Source organism: Hyla sarda, chromosome 5, assembly GCF_029499605.1.
Source record: "Hyla sarda isolate aHylSar1 chromosome 5, aHylSar1.hap1, whole genome shotgun sequence".
NCBI lineage: Eukaryota > Metazoa > Chordata > Amphibia > Anura > Hylidae > Hyla > Hyla sarda.
Window position 1 is genome coordinate 258,196,435 of NC_079193.1, and position 16,679 is coordinate 258,213,113.

Genomic DNA, 16,679 nt, shown 5'->3' on the forward strand with positions numbered 1-16,679 from the left:
CCATTACACACATCTGATTTGATCCGCATCCGATTTCACTCGATTTTTGTTCGGGTCTGAAATCGAGTTTGACCACAATTTCAGACCTAAACATCGTGTGAAATCGGATGCGGATCAAATCGGATGTGTGTAATGGATCCGATTTTTAAATGGAGGTCAATGGATCCGACTTTATATACAATTTCATACTATTTTAAGTTATAAAAATCATGTACTCAAGTCGGATGGAGAAATCGTGATGTGGATGCAGCCTTATTATCCCTCCTTCTGGCACCAGTTGATTTAAAAAAAATAAAAATAAATGTAAAAAAAAAAGTTTTTCACCGTTGTACCCCTTTAACTAGATGCATTAGTTGTAGTGCCTGTGTGGTGTTCAACTGCACTCTGCTTGACTTTGCACTTCCCTGGTGTGTCAGAACTATTCTTCACATCCGACCCTATTCTTCAGCGAGTTCCACATACAGGAAAGTTCCAATCATAAAAAGTAGGGAGCCTCTAATATCATGGTTAATAAAATGTCTAAACACATGATGTGCACTGTGCAGTATATCTACTGCAAGCTGCAAGAAGGGGTTAACCTATCAAATCGATATACAGTATCAGCAGCAGAAGCACACAACAACCTACTGTAATATTTACTGATTGCAGTAGATCCAGAAGCTCCATGGAGATGTACTGATGGCGGTGGAGACTTCGTTACAGCAGTGGTTGTCCTCAGAAAAGCATAAGGCTGCATGCACACCACATTTTTGTTATACAGTTCCCTTATACTGTTTCAAGTTAAAAACCGTATGGAACTGTATAGGAAACTGTATGCATTGACTTAACATTGTAAACTGTATGTCAAATGCATCATCCAACCGTTTTGCATCTCATACAGTTTTGTCCAGTTTTTTACCCGTATCCGAAACTATATAAGGGCAGCATGGTGGCTTAGTGGTTAGCACTGCTGCCTTGCAGTGCTGGGGCCTTGGGTTCAAATCCCACTAAGGACAACAATAAATAAAGACTTATTATTATGGGACGGTGGCGACAGGTAACCATTATGGGTAAGTAAGGATCATTAATATACTTTGGGCATGTTATTCATATCATCAGTTAAAATGTGATCGAGTAGGCAGCTCTCATACACATATATTGGGGCCTTCTGACCCCTGTTCACTCTTTGTTGTTTAAGAGCCATTGATATCATATAATTTCCTTGCCCTCACTATATATAGATCCATTGCGATTACAACGATTGCTATACCTGATCCACCTACATTTATTGGTTGTATCTGATCACATCTCATTTTGTATTGCTTTATACATACACATCTGGTATTCTATCTTTATTGCATTTTGTCTTAAGTGTGTGACGTTTTTAACTTTTTGGATATACTAATAAAATATGCATATTTTTCAGTAGCAATTGCTCTCAGTTGCAGTCCTTTTCCGTATCCAAAACCGTAGTCTACCACGTTTCTTGATCCGGGTGAAAAACTGTATTAAACTGTATACAGTTTTTTTTAACATGGGAGTCAATGGGAACCGTACAGAACTGTATGTGCGTACGGTTCCATCAGGTTTTCATCATACGGTTTTTGACTTTGCACAGTTTTTTTTTTCTTGGAATTGCAATCAAACAAGTGAAACTTTATTCAAAATGGAGTGAAAAGTTAAAAACGTATACGTTTTTTTTTCTTAAAAAACGGATGCAACCGGATATCATTTTTCAAACCGTATACGGTTTTCAACCGTATATGGGTTCAAATTTGTACACACTTTTTGATACAGTTTAGTCAGGTTTTGAGAAATCTGTTTTTCATTAACCCCTTAAGGACGCAGGACGTAAATGTACGTCCTGGTGCGGTGGTACTTAACGCACCAGGACGAACATTTACGTCCTAAGCATAACGGCTGGCATCGGAGCGATGCCCGTGTCATGCGCGGCTGATCCCGGCTGCTGATCTCGCGGGCGTCCGCCATTAACCCCTCAGGTGCCGGGATCAATACAGATCCCGGCATCTGCGGCAGTGCGCGATTTGAATGAATGATCGGATCGCCCGCAGCGCTGCTGCGGGGATCCGATCATTCATAACGCCGCACGGAGGTCCCCTCTCCTGCCTCCGTCCGGCTCCCGGCGTCTCCTGCTCTGGTCTGTGATCGAGCAGAAGATCACCGAAAACACTGATCTGTTCTATGTCCTATACATAGAACAGATCAGTATTAGCAATCATGGTATTGCTATGAATAGTCCCCTATGGGGACTATTCAAGTGTAAAAAAAAAAAAAAAAAAAAATGTAAAAGTTAAAGTAAAAAAAAAAGTGAAAAATCCCCTCCCCCAATAAAAAAGTAAAATGTCCGTTTTTTCCTATTTTACCCTCATCAAAATAAAGGGATTATAAACGTACTAATTTGGTTAAAAAGTTTGTGATTTTTTTTTAAGCAAAACAATGTAAAAGTATGTAATACTGGGTATCATTTTAATCGTATTGACCCTCAGAATAAAGAACACACGTCATTTTTACCATAAATTGTACGGCGTGAAAACGAAACCTTCCAAAATTAGCAAAATTGCGTTTTTCGTTTTAATTTCCCCACAAAAATAGTGTTTTTTGGTTGCGCCATACATTTTATGATATAATGAGTGATGTCATTACAAAGGACAACTGGTCGCGCAAAAAACAAGCCCTCATACTAGTCTGTGGATGAAAATATAAAAGAGTTATGATTTTTAGAAGGCGAGGAGGAAAAAATGAAAACGTAAAAATTAAATTGTCTGAGTCCTTAAGGCCAAAATGGGCTGAGTCCTTAAGGGGTTAAAAACCTGATACAGGAACTGTATTGCAAAAACGCGGTGTGCATGCACCTTAATACTGCGGACCTAAGATGTTGCAAAACTACAACTCACAGCATGCCCGGACAGCCTTCGGCTGTCCGGGCATGCTGGGAGTTGTAGTTTTGCAACATCTGGAGGTCCGCAGGTTGGAGACCACTGCTGTAGTGAATGGTGTTGTATTGTTTGCATGAAGGACAAGCTTTTTTTGAAGAGCTAAATACAACAGTGAAATGAAACAAGTCACAACAGCTCACAATCTAGTTTAGAAAATATGTTATCTACAGTTACAAAATGACAGCACATCAGAGATCTCTCTAAGATGTGGTAACGGAGTCTGCTCTTAAAGGCATAGAGAACAGAATACTGGGCGTTTTTCCATTCCTAGGCCCTGTGCAGGCACCAGTGTGTCTATAGGGGCTGTAATAGTAGCGGCACACTCCTCACTTTCTCTGCAGAAAACACACTTGCCTATGGCTATTTGGAAATGCTTAAGGTCATAGTTGTGCAATGTATCCCTATGCCTGAGTCTATTTCTGCCTTAGATGTGTATTTTTTTTCAAGTTTAAATAGGTGGTCAACTTGCTTGATCTGGGTTTAATCCCCAGATTAAAAAATGTATATATGTTTTCTTAATTATTTTAAATGTTCAATTTTAAAAGGAGATATCCAGTGGTGAACAACTTATCCCCTATCCTTAGGATAGGGGATAAGTTGTTCACCACTGGATATCTCCTTTAAAATCGCGGGGGGTCCGACCGCTGAGGCCCCCCACGATCTCCTGTGCGGGGGCTTGTCGACCACCGCATGAAGCGGCGGCCGACACGCCCCCTCAATACAACTCTATGACAGAGACCCAGAGCGCTGCCTTCGGCAATCTCCGGCTCTGCCATAGCGATGTATTGAGGGGGCGTGTCGGCCGCCGCTTCGTGCGGTGGTCGACACCCGCTATCTGGCCGGAGAGCCTGGCCCCCGTACAGAGAGATCGCAGGGGGCCCCAGCGGTCAGACCCCCAGCGATCTCAAACTTATCCCCTATCCTTAGGATAGAGGATAAGTTTTTCACCACTGGACTACCCCTTTAAGGTCCATTGACCAATCCTAACCTCACTGGTGAGCTTGCCTCTAGGAGGCTCTATACTTTTTATTAAAAGGGTACTCCAGTGGAAAATGTTTTCAAATCAACTGGTGCTAGAAAGTTTAACATATTTGTAAATTACTTCTATTAAAAAATCTTATTCCTTCAGTACTTATCAGCTGCTGTATGCTCCACAAGAAGTTGAGTACTTATTTTCGGTCTGACCACAGTGCTCTCTGCTGACACCTCTGTCCATGTCAGTAACTGTCCAGAGCAGAAGAGGTTTGCTATGGGGATTTGCTCCTACTCTGGATAGTTTCTGACACAGACAGAGGTGGCAGCAGAGAGCACTGTGGTCAGACTGAAAAGAACTTCACAACTTCATCTGTGGTATACAGCAGCTGATTCAGATTTTTTAATAGAACTAATTTACAAATATGTTAAATTTTCTAGCACCAGTTGATGGAAAAAAAAAAAAAAAAAAGGCTTCCACCAGGGTACCATTTTAACCCTTTGCCACAAATGGACGGACATTAACGTCCATCTGTGGCCCCTGAGGTATGATGCATGCTCAGCAGGTGAGCGTGCATCATCTGGGCCAGATTAAGGCTGCCTGGAAGACGGAGCACTCCATTATGATGCCCCCCTCCGACAGTTCCCCCACATTAGGTGTGCAGTACAGTCCCCCCCCCCCCAATTAGGTGTGCAGTACAGTCTCTCCCCCACCCCAATTAGGTGTGCAGTACAGTCTCCCCCCCCCCCCAATTAGGTGTGCAGTACAGTCTCTCCCCCCCCCCCCCCGCATTAGGTGTGCAGTACAGTCTCTCCCCCCCCCCCCCGCATTAGGTGTGCAGTACAGTCTCTTCCCCCCCCCCCATTAGGTGTGCAGTACAGTCTCTTCCCCCCCCCCCATTAGGTGTGCAGTACAGTCTCTTCCCCCCCCCCCCCCATTAGGTGTGCAGTACAGTCTCTTCCCCCCCCCCCCCCCATTAGGTGTGCAGTACAGTCTCTTCCCCCCCCCCCCCATTAGGTGTGCAGTACAGTCTCTTCCCCCCCCCCCCCCATTAGGTGTGCAGTACAGTCTCTCCCCCCCCCCCCATTAGGTGTGCAGTACAGTCTCTCCCCCCCCCCCCATTAGGTGTGCAGTACAGTCTCTCCCCCCCCCCCCCATTAGGTGTGCAGTACAGTCTCTCCCCCCCCCCCCATTAGGTGTGCAGTACAGTCTCTCCCCACCCCCCATTAGGTGTGCAGTACAGTCTCTCCCCCCCCCCCATTAGGTGTGCAGTACAGTCTCTTCCCCCCCCCCCCCATTAGGTGTGCAGTACAGTCTCTCCCCCCCCCCCCCCATTAGGTGTGCAGTACAGTCTCTCCCCCCCCCCCCATTAGGTGTGCAGTACAGTCTCTTCCCCCCCCCCCCCATTAGGTGTGCAGTACAGTCTCTTCCCCCCCCCCATTAGGTGTGCAGTACAGTCTCTTCCCCCCCCCCCATTAGGTGTGCAGTACAGTCTCTCCCCCCCCCCCCATTAGGTGTGCAGTACAGTCTCTCCCCCCCCCCCCCCATTAGGTGTGCAGTACAGTCTCTCCCCCCCCCCCCCATTAGGTGTGCAGTACAGTCTCTTCCCCCCCCCCCATTAGGTGTGCAGTACAGTCTCTTCCCCCCCCCCCATTAGGTGTGCAGTACAGTCTCTTCCCCCCCCCCCCCCATTAGGTGTGCAGTACAGTCTCTTCCCCCCCCCCCATTAGGTGTGCAGTACAGTCTCTTCCCCCCCCCCCCATTAGGTGTGCAGTACACTCTCTTCCCCCCCCCCCATTAGGTGTGCAGTACAGTCTCTTCCCCCCCCCCCCATTAGGTGTGCAGTACAGTCTCTTCCCCCCCCCATTAGGTGTGCAGTACAGTCTCTCCCCCCCCCCCATTAGGTGCAGTACAGTTCCCCCCCCCCATTTGGTGCAGTACAGTCCCCCCCCCCCCATTTGGTGCAGTACAGTCCCCCCCCCCCCCATTTGGTGCAGTACAGTCCCCCCCCCATTAGGTGCAGTACAGTCCCCCCCCCCCATTAGGTGCAGTACAGTCCCCCCCCCCCATTAGGTGCAGTATAGTTCCCCCCCCCCCATTAGGTGCAGTATAGTTCCCCCCCCCCATTAGGTGCAGTATAGTCCCCCCCCCCCCCAATTAGGTGCAGTATAGTTCCCCCCCCCCCCCAATTAGGTGCAGTATAGTCCCCCCCCCCCAATTAGGTGCAGTATAGTTCCCCCCCCCCCCATTAGGTGCAGTATAGTTCCCCCCCCCCCCCATTAGGTGCAGTATAGTTCCCCCCCCCCCATTAGGTGCAGTATAGTTCCCCCCCCCCCCATTAGGTGCAGTATAGTTCCCCCCCCCCCCCATTAGGTGCAGTATAGTTCCCCCCCCCCCCCATTAGGTGCAGTATAGTTCCCCCCCCCCCATTAGGTGCAGTATAGTTCCCCCCCCCCATTAGGTGCAGTATAGTCGTCCCCCCCCATTAGGTGCAGTATAGTTCCCCCCCCCCCATTAGGTGCAGTATAGTTCCCCCCCCCCCCATTAGGTGCAGTATAGTTCCCCCCCCCCCCATTAGGTGCAGTATAGTTCCCCCCCCCCCCCCATTAGGTGCAGTATAGTTCCCCCCCCCCATTAGGTGCAGTATAGTTCCCCCCCCCCCCCATTAGGTGCAGTATAGTTCCCCCCCCCCATTAGGTGCAGTATAGTTCCCCCCCCCCCATTAGGTGCAGTATAGTTTCCCCCCCCCCCCCCCAATTAGGTGCAGTATAGTCTCCCCCCCCCATTAGGTGCAGTATAGTCTCCCCCCCATTAGGTGCAGTATAGTCTTCCCCCCCCCCCCCCATTAGGTGCAGTATAGTTCCCCTCCCCCCCCCCCCCCCCCATTAGGTGCAGTATAGTTCCCCCACAGACCGACAGCCTTCAGCCATATACAGTGTATGGCTGGAGGCTGTATGTCTGTTTACTGCTCCACTTCAGTGTTCCGACCACCACTCCTGGGTCCCGGGACCGGAGGAGAGGTGGAACACCGAAGATGACGTGCCGCTGGCGACTTACCATGCACGCGCATCCTCCTCACTGCTCCGCTCTGCTCTTCTATGGGCGCACGCAAGGGATGTCAGTGACATCCCTGCTTGTGCTACCTCCCGGCAGCCCCTGCATTTTTTAAGTTAACGAGGGGCTGCAGAGAGGTAACCGGGGCATCCTTGTGTCCTGAAAAGATTTTGCGGGACACATGGATGTCCCGAATGTGACGGGGCCCCCCTGCGGGCACAGGGCCCGGAGCAGGCGCTCGAAGAGCGCAAATGATGATCCAGCCCTGTGCATCATACCCAGTGGGTCCTGGATGCTATAAGCAACCAGGATGCACGGCTAATGCTGGACATCGCTGATTGGGCTGATGCATTAACTCTTTAGACGCGGCGATCAACTTGAAAGTGAAAGCTTCCCAGCATGATTTTTAAATGGTAAGGAGGAAAAACGAAAGTGCAAAAACGGGAAAAAACACTCGGTCCTTAAGGGGTTAACATTTTTGTAAAAGAGAGGAACAAACAAACCCTTAGTTGCTTTACCTTGCTTAACAAAAAAAAATAAAAAATTTATTTGGTGACTGCACATCTTTCCTGACAAATGATGGCAGCATTGGGCCACACAAACAATTCAGCCATGATTTGTCACAAAGGTTTCCCTTCATTAGCCACAAAGGTTTCCCTTTAAGACCTTTATCTTATGGCCAGAGAATATAATTGCTTGAGAATCTCTCTGATTGGAGAACCTGTCAAGTCTAATCTCTACATGGACTGCTTACTGATTTCAAAGGACATTTGGTTTTTGGTATCAGACATAGGCCCAGATTTACTTTGGACTTTCTAATGGATCGTTGACGAGGTTTTTGTCTATTCAGCCTTTGCATGCCATCCCCCTTGTATTTATCAAGAGTTCCCATCTGTTTTTTCACAGAATCATAAAAAAGAGACACAGAGATAGAGAAAGTATAAGAATGTATACAAAATTGTTAGATATTTGTTGGCAAAATTATCAGATTTTGTCTAACATGTATAAGAACAACAAGGGAGATCTATCAAAACCCATGTAGAGAAAGAGTGGTGCAGTTGTCCATAGCAGCCAATCAGCTTGCTTCTTTCATTTTTATAGAGGCCTGTGGAAAATGAAAGAAGCCATCTTGCTATGAGAAACTGCGCCACTCTTTACAGGTTGGGGGAGATTTATCAAAACCTGTGTAGAGGAAGAGTGGTGCAGTTGTCCATAGCAGCCAATCAGCTTGCTTCTTTCATTTTTATAGAGGCCTGTGGAAAATGAAAGAAGCCATCTTGCTATGAGAAACTGCGCCACTCTTTACAGGTTGGGGGAGATTTATCAAAACCTGTGTAGAGGAAGAGTGGTGCAGTTGCCAATAGCAACCAGATTGCTATGGGCAACGGGACCACTCTTCCTCTGCACAAGAGTGGTGCCTATAGACTGAGTGATAAAAATAATGGTCAAAAAAGTTGAATTTATAAGCCTTTGCTTTCTTCAAGAATAAGTGCCAGGTATATTTGGAAGCCAAATATCTCACTCCCAATAGTGAAATAACATGCATACTCTGTTAAGTGGGAGAGTCAAGAAAAATAGCTGTCGGTCTGTCAAATTAAGAAAATATTGACTGCTGAAGAAAAGATTTCCTTTTTTTTTGCAAGGGATTTGGAAAACAATATTTTATCTGCTTTATGTCACAGGATAAAAAAAATAAAAATAAAAACTAATAAAAGTAGGGGAAAAAATATTTAATTATAAGCTAAAAGGGATTTTACCATAAGAATAAATAGGACAAACATATTTGCAAGTTGTTATATGAAATCAATTGTTTTTTAAAGGCAGCTCTACCAATATAGGCCGGTTTCCCCTCTTGTTTTTGCTTGTTGCCATGTCCTGTAGGTTGTTTCTGGTCAGACATGTTCAGTCGCTCAGTTCTCCTCAAACACAATGAATATACAGCCAAATAGACTGCAGGATACACTGGCCTATCAGAAGCTTCTAGACGAATATCGTTCACTGTAATAAATATGTATGTGGGAGTCTGGCTGAATATTCACTGTCCAGGATGAGGTAAATATACCTCATAATAATATGTCCTGCTATAGCTTCTATATTACAGGCTGTAACACTAAATCGACTAGGCAGAGGAGGAGGAGGATTTTATTCACTATAACAACACTTTATGTTGTGGGATGAGAGAAGAGATAACTTTACCATTATAAGGATTGGTTTCTCTTCATGAATGACTCATTATGTAGCATAGGAATGAACATTTACACTAATGGCTGCTGGGAAATAAAGTTCAAAGCAAATCATGTGACAGTCAGAAGCGCCGCCCACCACACAAATTTTTTTCAAAAGGGGAGAGAATAAAAAGAAAGCAGGGACAAGGAAATAAAGTGACCTCTGTGTTATTTTTTTTTTTTAGAGACAGACATTTATTTTCATTTAACCTAACATTATATTACGTTTGATGTTAAAAGTGGATAATGGTAAAAAAAAAAAAAAACCTTTAAAGGGGTATTCCGCCCCTGGCATCTTATCCCCTCTGTGCGCAATGACGGGCGATACAGGGGCTGGAGCAGCGTGACGTCATGGCTCCGCCCCTCATGACATCACGGCCCATCCCCTTAATGCAAGTCTATGGCAGGGGGTGTGACGACCGCCACGCCCCCTTCCCATAGACTTGTATTGACGGGGGCGGGCAGTGATGTCACGAGGGGCAGAGCCGTGATGTAACTATCCTCCGGCCCCTGTATTGCCCGTCATTACGTGCAGAGCGATCACGCTCTGCGCAGTAATGATAGCGGAGTGCCGCAGCGGCGATCCCCGGGGTCCCCAGCAGCGGGACCCCGGCGATCTGACATCTTATCCCCTATAATTTGGATAGGGGATTAGATGTCTAGGGGCGGAATACCCCTTTAACTGTCCATCAGTATTGTAGTTTGCTATGTTCTTCTAACCAGTAAGAAAAAATTAGGTTTTGTTATTCTCATCATTGAAGCCATTAACATTGTAAGGGAAAGCATCATTTGGCTTTCATTAGAATCCATTATACCTCTTGTTCGATCCTTTTAAAACAGTAGAATGACACCACCATTTACAAGGGCTCTTGCTTGTAGCTACTCAGAATTAGAAATATAGGCTCTTTAATCGAAAAATATGGATTGAATTAGATTTAGTAGAAAAGAAGGATGGTAAGGTTGCTAGATAAGCCGGGTTGGACAGGTTTAGAGGTAGACGAGAAAAAACAACCAATGTGGGCACTTCCTTGTGTAGTAATTGAAATTATAGATTGCCCAACTACCTTACCACAGGTGTCTACTAAACTTGTAGGGTTGTGCTATAAATAGGCACAACTCTATCGAGGGTACAGCATCAATGTAACAGTATAAATCCATGTAGAGGTATGAAAAAACCCGCACTCACCCACTGAGATGTGTTGCAACCAAGAGGGATCTTTATTCAACCGGGTAGATGCATGTCCGGGACAGGAGGAGGACGTGGAGGAGCAAAAAAAGACTGCAACTAGTTTCGCTCCCTAGGGAGCGAAACTAGTTGCATTCTTTTTTTGCTCCTCCTTGTCCTCCTCCTGTACCGGACATGCATCTACCCGGTTGAATAAAGATCCCTCTTGGTTGCAGCACATCTCAGTGGATGAGTGCGGGTTTTTTCATACCTCTACATGGATTTAAATTGAACTTTTTTCATTACCTGCACCCTCCAATGTTTGCTTGCTTGCTTATCCGGTCTCCTCGTGGCAAACTGAACTGTATAGCCATTTTTTCCCCTCTGTTGAACCTGGACAGTGCCGCTCAACAACCTCACACTCCTCAATGTAACAGTATGCTGCACTAAGTTACCGATACAACAACATAGTGGTATTGGATAGTAAAGCGAGTGGAGCAATGAAAAGGGAAGGGCTTGTAGGCACTGCTGTATCAACATGTCGATATCTCCACCACAGTTGATGCACAAGACAGGTTGACTTTTATTAATGCAATAATAGGACAATGCATTTCGATGCTGTCTTCCTCAGGTCCACCATAAACCACCTACTGGGGTCCTGGCTCGTATCCACATTCATCTGTGAACAAAGATAAACCCCTGAGAACAAAAAGCATTGGGCAGTTGTAATACAAGATGCCTGACCCTTCACTCCCCATCGCCTTCAGGAGAGAATCAGGAGGCTGCCATACACATTAGATGGTCACCCAGTCCCAATGAAATAGGAAAATAGCAAAATAGGCAGGTTTGGCGACATTTATCTAATGTGTATTGATTGTTTGGCCTGCAAATGCAAGGATAACAACACAGACTATAATGCAATTACAAATGGATGTATACATAATGGCGAGTTCTTAGCATTATTTACTTTGGTGGGATCCTAGTACTATGCTTAAGATAATAGAGTTACAGTACCTGTATTAAGCATTTGCTGACATCACTTGCGCAGAGAGCTTTATTGCAGCACTGAGTGGGCATTATCCAAATATAACACAAAATAACGGCAATTGCTGGGATGGGAAAGGCCGATAGCTTCATTCTTTATAGATGAATGTTCCACAAAACACTGAAAATATACAGAAAAGATCAAAATGTACTGTTAGAAACACAGAAAGCAGCATGTTGCCTGGACAAGCCATTAACATTACATTTTTATATGATTATGTTCTCCTCATACAAAATGTAATATACAGCCATTAGACTATGTGCACACACAATTTAGCGCCTCATTTTAAACCTCGGAAAACAACATATTTTACAGATTTAATTTTAGGGGAGGGGCATTCGGAAATAGTTTTGAACCTTTTGTTTGCATTTGGACTGTGTCTTCAGCTGTTTTTTTTTTTTCTTTAAACTTGTATGCAACGAATATGCATTTGCAAACAGAACATTTATATGGGACAAAAATTGGGACAGAAAAAGTGCACAAAAAAATCTGACGGTTTTTGAACGCCCAAACGAAAGCCATTGGAGAAATCCATTGCAGTTAACTAAAAACTTCAGTTTTGGGATATACAAAAGGAAAAAGAAAACAAGTCCTGGATACACTTCCAGTACTCTATTAGGATATTCTTGGTTGTACGAGATACAGTAAGAGGGGTGGGAAGTCTCCACAATTAAAATTTTAAACCACAAGCATGCGACCTCTCATCTTGTAAATATTACAGACCTTTTATACTGAATTTCTTTCTCATGTGACCCGTAACGTACAAATAATCATCAAAGTGATCCATTTCAGATAGGCCATTGATAAGCATCCCTGTCATGTCTGCCTAACACTAGGAGAGCTGTTAGGCTGCAGTACAACAAGCAGAGTTATCTTTGATTTAAGCTTCATTATGGGATAATAAGATCAGATTCTGTTCCTGCTGTTGGTTGCAGATCTGGCACAAGGAGAATGTTAAATCTTTTCATTAGTATAGGTTTACCCCATACCAAGATAAGATCGCCAGAAAACATTCCATTCGCTGACTGATGGAAAACTAATTGTCTTCAGGAGTTCTGGCCTCTATTTTCAGGGAAGTATTCTCTTTCTTAAAGGGATCTATTTTTATCTGTCAAAAAAACCTTTTCTGTATGCATTATAAGCAATAGGTGATGATGGGTGGTTTAGTGTTATTATATAAATTTTAAGTCAGTACACGTCAATCTAGTCTTCCTCTCTATGGGCACTGATAGAGAGAGTATCACTTTAAGGTTTTTTTTTTCTTTACTCCAGCCTAGTGTACACAATGACAAGTGCCCATCTCGTTGATCAGCGCTCGTTTAATAAGCCTTCACACAGCTTTAATGGATTGCATGCTGGGCCATATGAACAGTTGATGGATGGATTATGGGGCCTATTTTTTTTGTCATTGTCTACTGCATGTCACAGGGTGATGGGGCTAATAATGATTTAAATGGGTGCACAATAGATCCAATAGGCCAACGAACAAGGATTTGCTCTTTGGTTGGATTGCTGCCCCTTTTACACAGGCCACTTATTGGGAACGAGATGTTCCTCTGAACACTCATTCAGCCAATACTCAGCTTGAAAAAGCAGTATATCAGGTGGATAGCCCACATATTCTTATTGCTAAGCAATTGTGCCTTTTGGTACCATCATTGTGGCACTTTCACTGGGCACCCTGGAGCAGTATGTTTCTTTTTTCTGCCTAGTAATTATTGAAAGTTGAAAAACCCTAAGAAGCCTCAACTTGTGCCGGTGTAATAAAGAAAACTGTGTCCCTGTAGCGGAATGTGACCCTCCACACAGGGACAGTCTTTTCTGCCTTACAACCAGCTCCCTCTCACTCCCTAACCCTAATCCTAACCCATACCTGTAATCATAATCCAGAAAAGAACAACTCAACTTCAGCAGCTCATAAGTACTGAAAGGATTAAGATTTTTTAATAGAAGTTATAGATCTATCTATATATCTCTCTCTCTCTCTCTCTCTCTATCTATTATATATAAAAAGTTTTTCCTGGATAACCCCTTTAACCCTAATCCTAACCCCTAACCCGTAACCCTAATACTACTAACCCTAACACCTAATCTTAACCCTTACCCCTAATCCTAACCCCTAACAGCCCTGAGAAGGGCTGAGAGAGCTGAGCTCAGGTCACATTCAGCTACAGTGTTTTTAACTTCACTAGTAGTGTTGAGCATGAAATTTTTATCGCGAATATCGGCACTTTGCAATTTCGAGAATATTTAGAATATAGTGCTATATATTCGTAATGACTAATATTCTTTTTTTTTCACGTGCAAATTTTTTATGCAAATTTTCCATGTGAATTTTTGCATGGAAAATAATTTGAACGAACATAGCGAATATTGTGAACATAGGGCAAATAATCGTCAATATATTCGCGAAATATCGCAAATTCCAATATGGCCCCTGCCGCTCATCACTATTCACTGGCTGCATGGTTAGCAGGCATAGGAGTCGCATATAATCATTACATACTACGACTATGCTTGTTCGTCTGCCATTTAGTGGCTACTGTCAGTGATCCTCCGCATAGGAGTGGGAGTTGTCAGCAGTAAATATATAATGTCTCTGGGGGTCTAAACATCTGTGGAGCCAGGGATGCCTTGCTGTCTGCTTCTTCTTCACTGCCCCAATATACAGACTTTAGGCAGAGCAGCTGCTCCAGGTACCAAGGTCTGCTTACTGCTTGTTAACACCTTCTTTTCCTCTGAAGTCTATAGTCTTAGTCTGCACTGGATGCGAAGAAAGCGGTGTCAGATTGTGACTTATTGAGCATGATTCACATGGGTCAGTAGATATGGGGAATATGTACTCTATTATCATCCGCTTGTGTAAGGCAGAAAAGTAAAATCCCTTCTCCTTAAAAAAAATAAAATAAAAAAATAAAAATAACGAAGGCACCATACTTTTATTTTCCTTATTCTTTAGGCCAGTGGTCTCCAAACTTTGGACTTCCAGATATTGCAAAACTACCACTCCCACCATGCCGGGACAGCCGTTGGCTGTCCCGGCGTGGTGGTTTTGCAATATCTGGAAGTCCACAGTTTGGAGACCACTGCTTTAGGCCAATACCTAAAAAGGTAAAGCAACAAGATACATTTCTTTAATTTTTGAAAAAAGGTTTCTGAAAAATGAAAAAAAGCTATCTGGTCGCTATGGGCAACTGCACAGGTTTTGATAAAATCTCCCCCAAAGTGTTCCTGTCATTTGAGAAAACATTTGACATGTCACAGAGACAAGTCAAAAGATTTTATGGGTCTGGGTTAGGGTATCCAGCCCCCCCACCAAATCGTTGGTTATAATCTCTGTCTCACTGCAGGAGATGGGTCCCATAGACTTTCTATAAAGCCTGTATCCTGCGGCAAGATGGAAATCATAGTAAGTCTCGGAGAGAAGCCGCATACTTTTACCGATTCTCTAACCAACCATTGATGGGGGTCTGAACAACAAGACTCCGACCCATTAAAACTTTTGACATGTCATAAGTTTTTTTTTTTACTAAATGACAGGAACACTTAAAAAAGGTAGCCATAAACCTCTAGTAGTTTGCTGGACAGCTGGTTTACTCTCTGCTCTCATGCATGCCTGCTTTAGCTGAGTGTGCATGTGTTTTACGTAGTAAGAGGAGAATAAGCTTTAGCAGACACCACTGGTGGCAGCTCGTCTCCCTTAAAGGAGTAGTCCAGTATTTAAAAAGGATAGGTCATAAGTTTCAGATGGCGGGGGACCCCCCCTGATCACCCGTACGAGGCCCCAGTAATCCGCGAGAAGGGGGCGGGTCGACCACCGCACGAAGTGGAGGCTGACACAATATCTGGCTCTGTCAAAGCGCTGTATTGAGGGGGCATGTCGGCCGTCGCTTTGGGAGGTGGTCGACACACGCTAGCTGGCCGGAGAGCTGGGGCCCCGTATGGGAGATCGTGTGTGTGGGGGGGGGGGGATCCCTTAGCATAGGGGATAAATTTTTCAATACTGGACTACTCCTTTAAGAACAAAAAGGATAGCTAGAGATTGAAATTCAACATGCAGAGTCTGTATTTTCCAGACATCATCTGTGGAACAGTAGGGACACCCCATTATATGCAAAATAGTTGGCTATTTCACGTATGATGATGTCCATCAGATACCCCTAAGGATTAACTGAAAAATTTATACTTGTCTATATAGCTATTGCCATGCAGTTGTATACAGTCTATTACCCCCTGTTGGCAGCCATGTGATTGGTTTTCAGTGTGGCAAAGAGCAAAAAAAAAAAAAACACATGCCTGACCCTTGTGATCACCCTTTTATTTTGCATCTCTCTAGTTATGAGATCCTCTTTAATATATATGTGTGATTAATATGAATAGCTGCTTTTATAAACTTTGCCTTTTTTGGTCTGAGGCCCTTTATATACAATGACCTTGTACTAATGCAGTGTGAAACATTTTGTTGTGAAGTCAATTATTTGCAATAAAGGATATTATTCAATATAAAAGTTATAGTAAGTATTCGCTGTAAAATACGTTCCTTATGTGAGAATGGCTTCTAGCTTTTGTCATTCATTGACTGACACTTCGTAAAAGTTTTTGTTGTCCATGTCAAAGCAACATATGTCTCCCATTTAGAGAGAGTTATGATGATCCTCTTCTCCAACACTTCTACATGAGACTCATCGCATAACAATTGATGAGAGACGATATGAGTTTCCCATCATACAGTTTACTTTATCAATCAATAATCTGGATTAGGCTCCATTATACTATTCATGCAGTATTTTATTCTGGAATGGATTGTTGTATTCTATCCTCTTTTTCCTACTCACCACTTGTCTACTTCTCCTCAGCAGGTTGCTATTTGTCATGGGCGGTCCTGATACATACACACACTGGGGGGAGATTTATCAAAACTTGTCCAGAGGAAAAGTTGCCCATAGCAACCAATCAGATTTCTTCTCTCATTTTTAACAAGGTCTCTGCAAAATGAAAGAAGCGATCTGATTGGTTGCACAGGTTTTGAGATATAGATATATATGAAAACACACACACACAGTGTATGTATTAGGACCGCCCAGGACAAATAGCAACCTGCTGTGGAGAAGTAGACAAGTGGTGAGTAGTGCTGCAATTTTCTTTGTTGAGATATCAATATATAGCACTACTCAGCCCATTCAGCATAGTCGGGTGCCAGCTCCAAACAACCTGATCAGGGTCCTCACAGCTATTTCTCCAAAAAAGGAAGGTGCAGCACTCCAACTAAATCCAAGGTGCA

The 16,679-nt window shown here is 44.1% G+C and overlaps 1 protein-coding gene across 1 annotated transcript in view; it reads right to left on the reverse strand.

Moving 5' to 3' along the window:
* The window catches only part of TWSG1 (twisted gastrulation BMP signaling modulator 1), a 60,898-nt gene that overhangs the window by 42,520 nt on the left and 1,699 nt on the right, over nucleotides 1-16,679 (reverse strand). Inside the window, exon 2 of the mRNA XM_056521575.1 lies at nucleotides 11,368-11,518. Coding sequence (XP_056377550.1) covers nucleotides 11,368-11,490 — 123 coding nt within the window. The 5' untranslated portion in view covers nucleotides 11,491-11,518. The remainder of the gene's footprint in view (nucleotides 1-11,367; nucleotides 11,519-16,679) is intronic.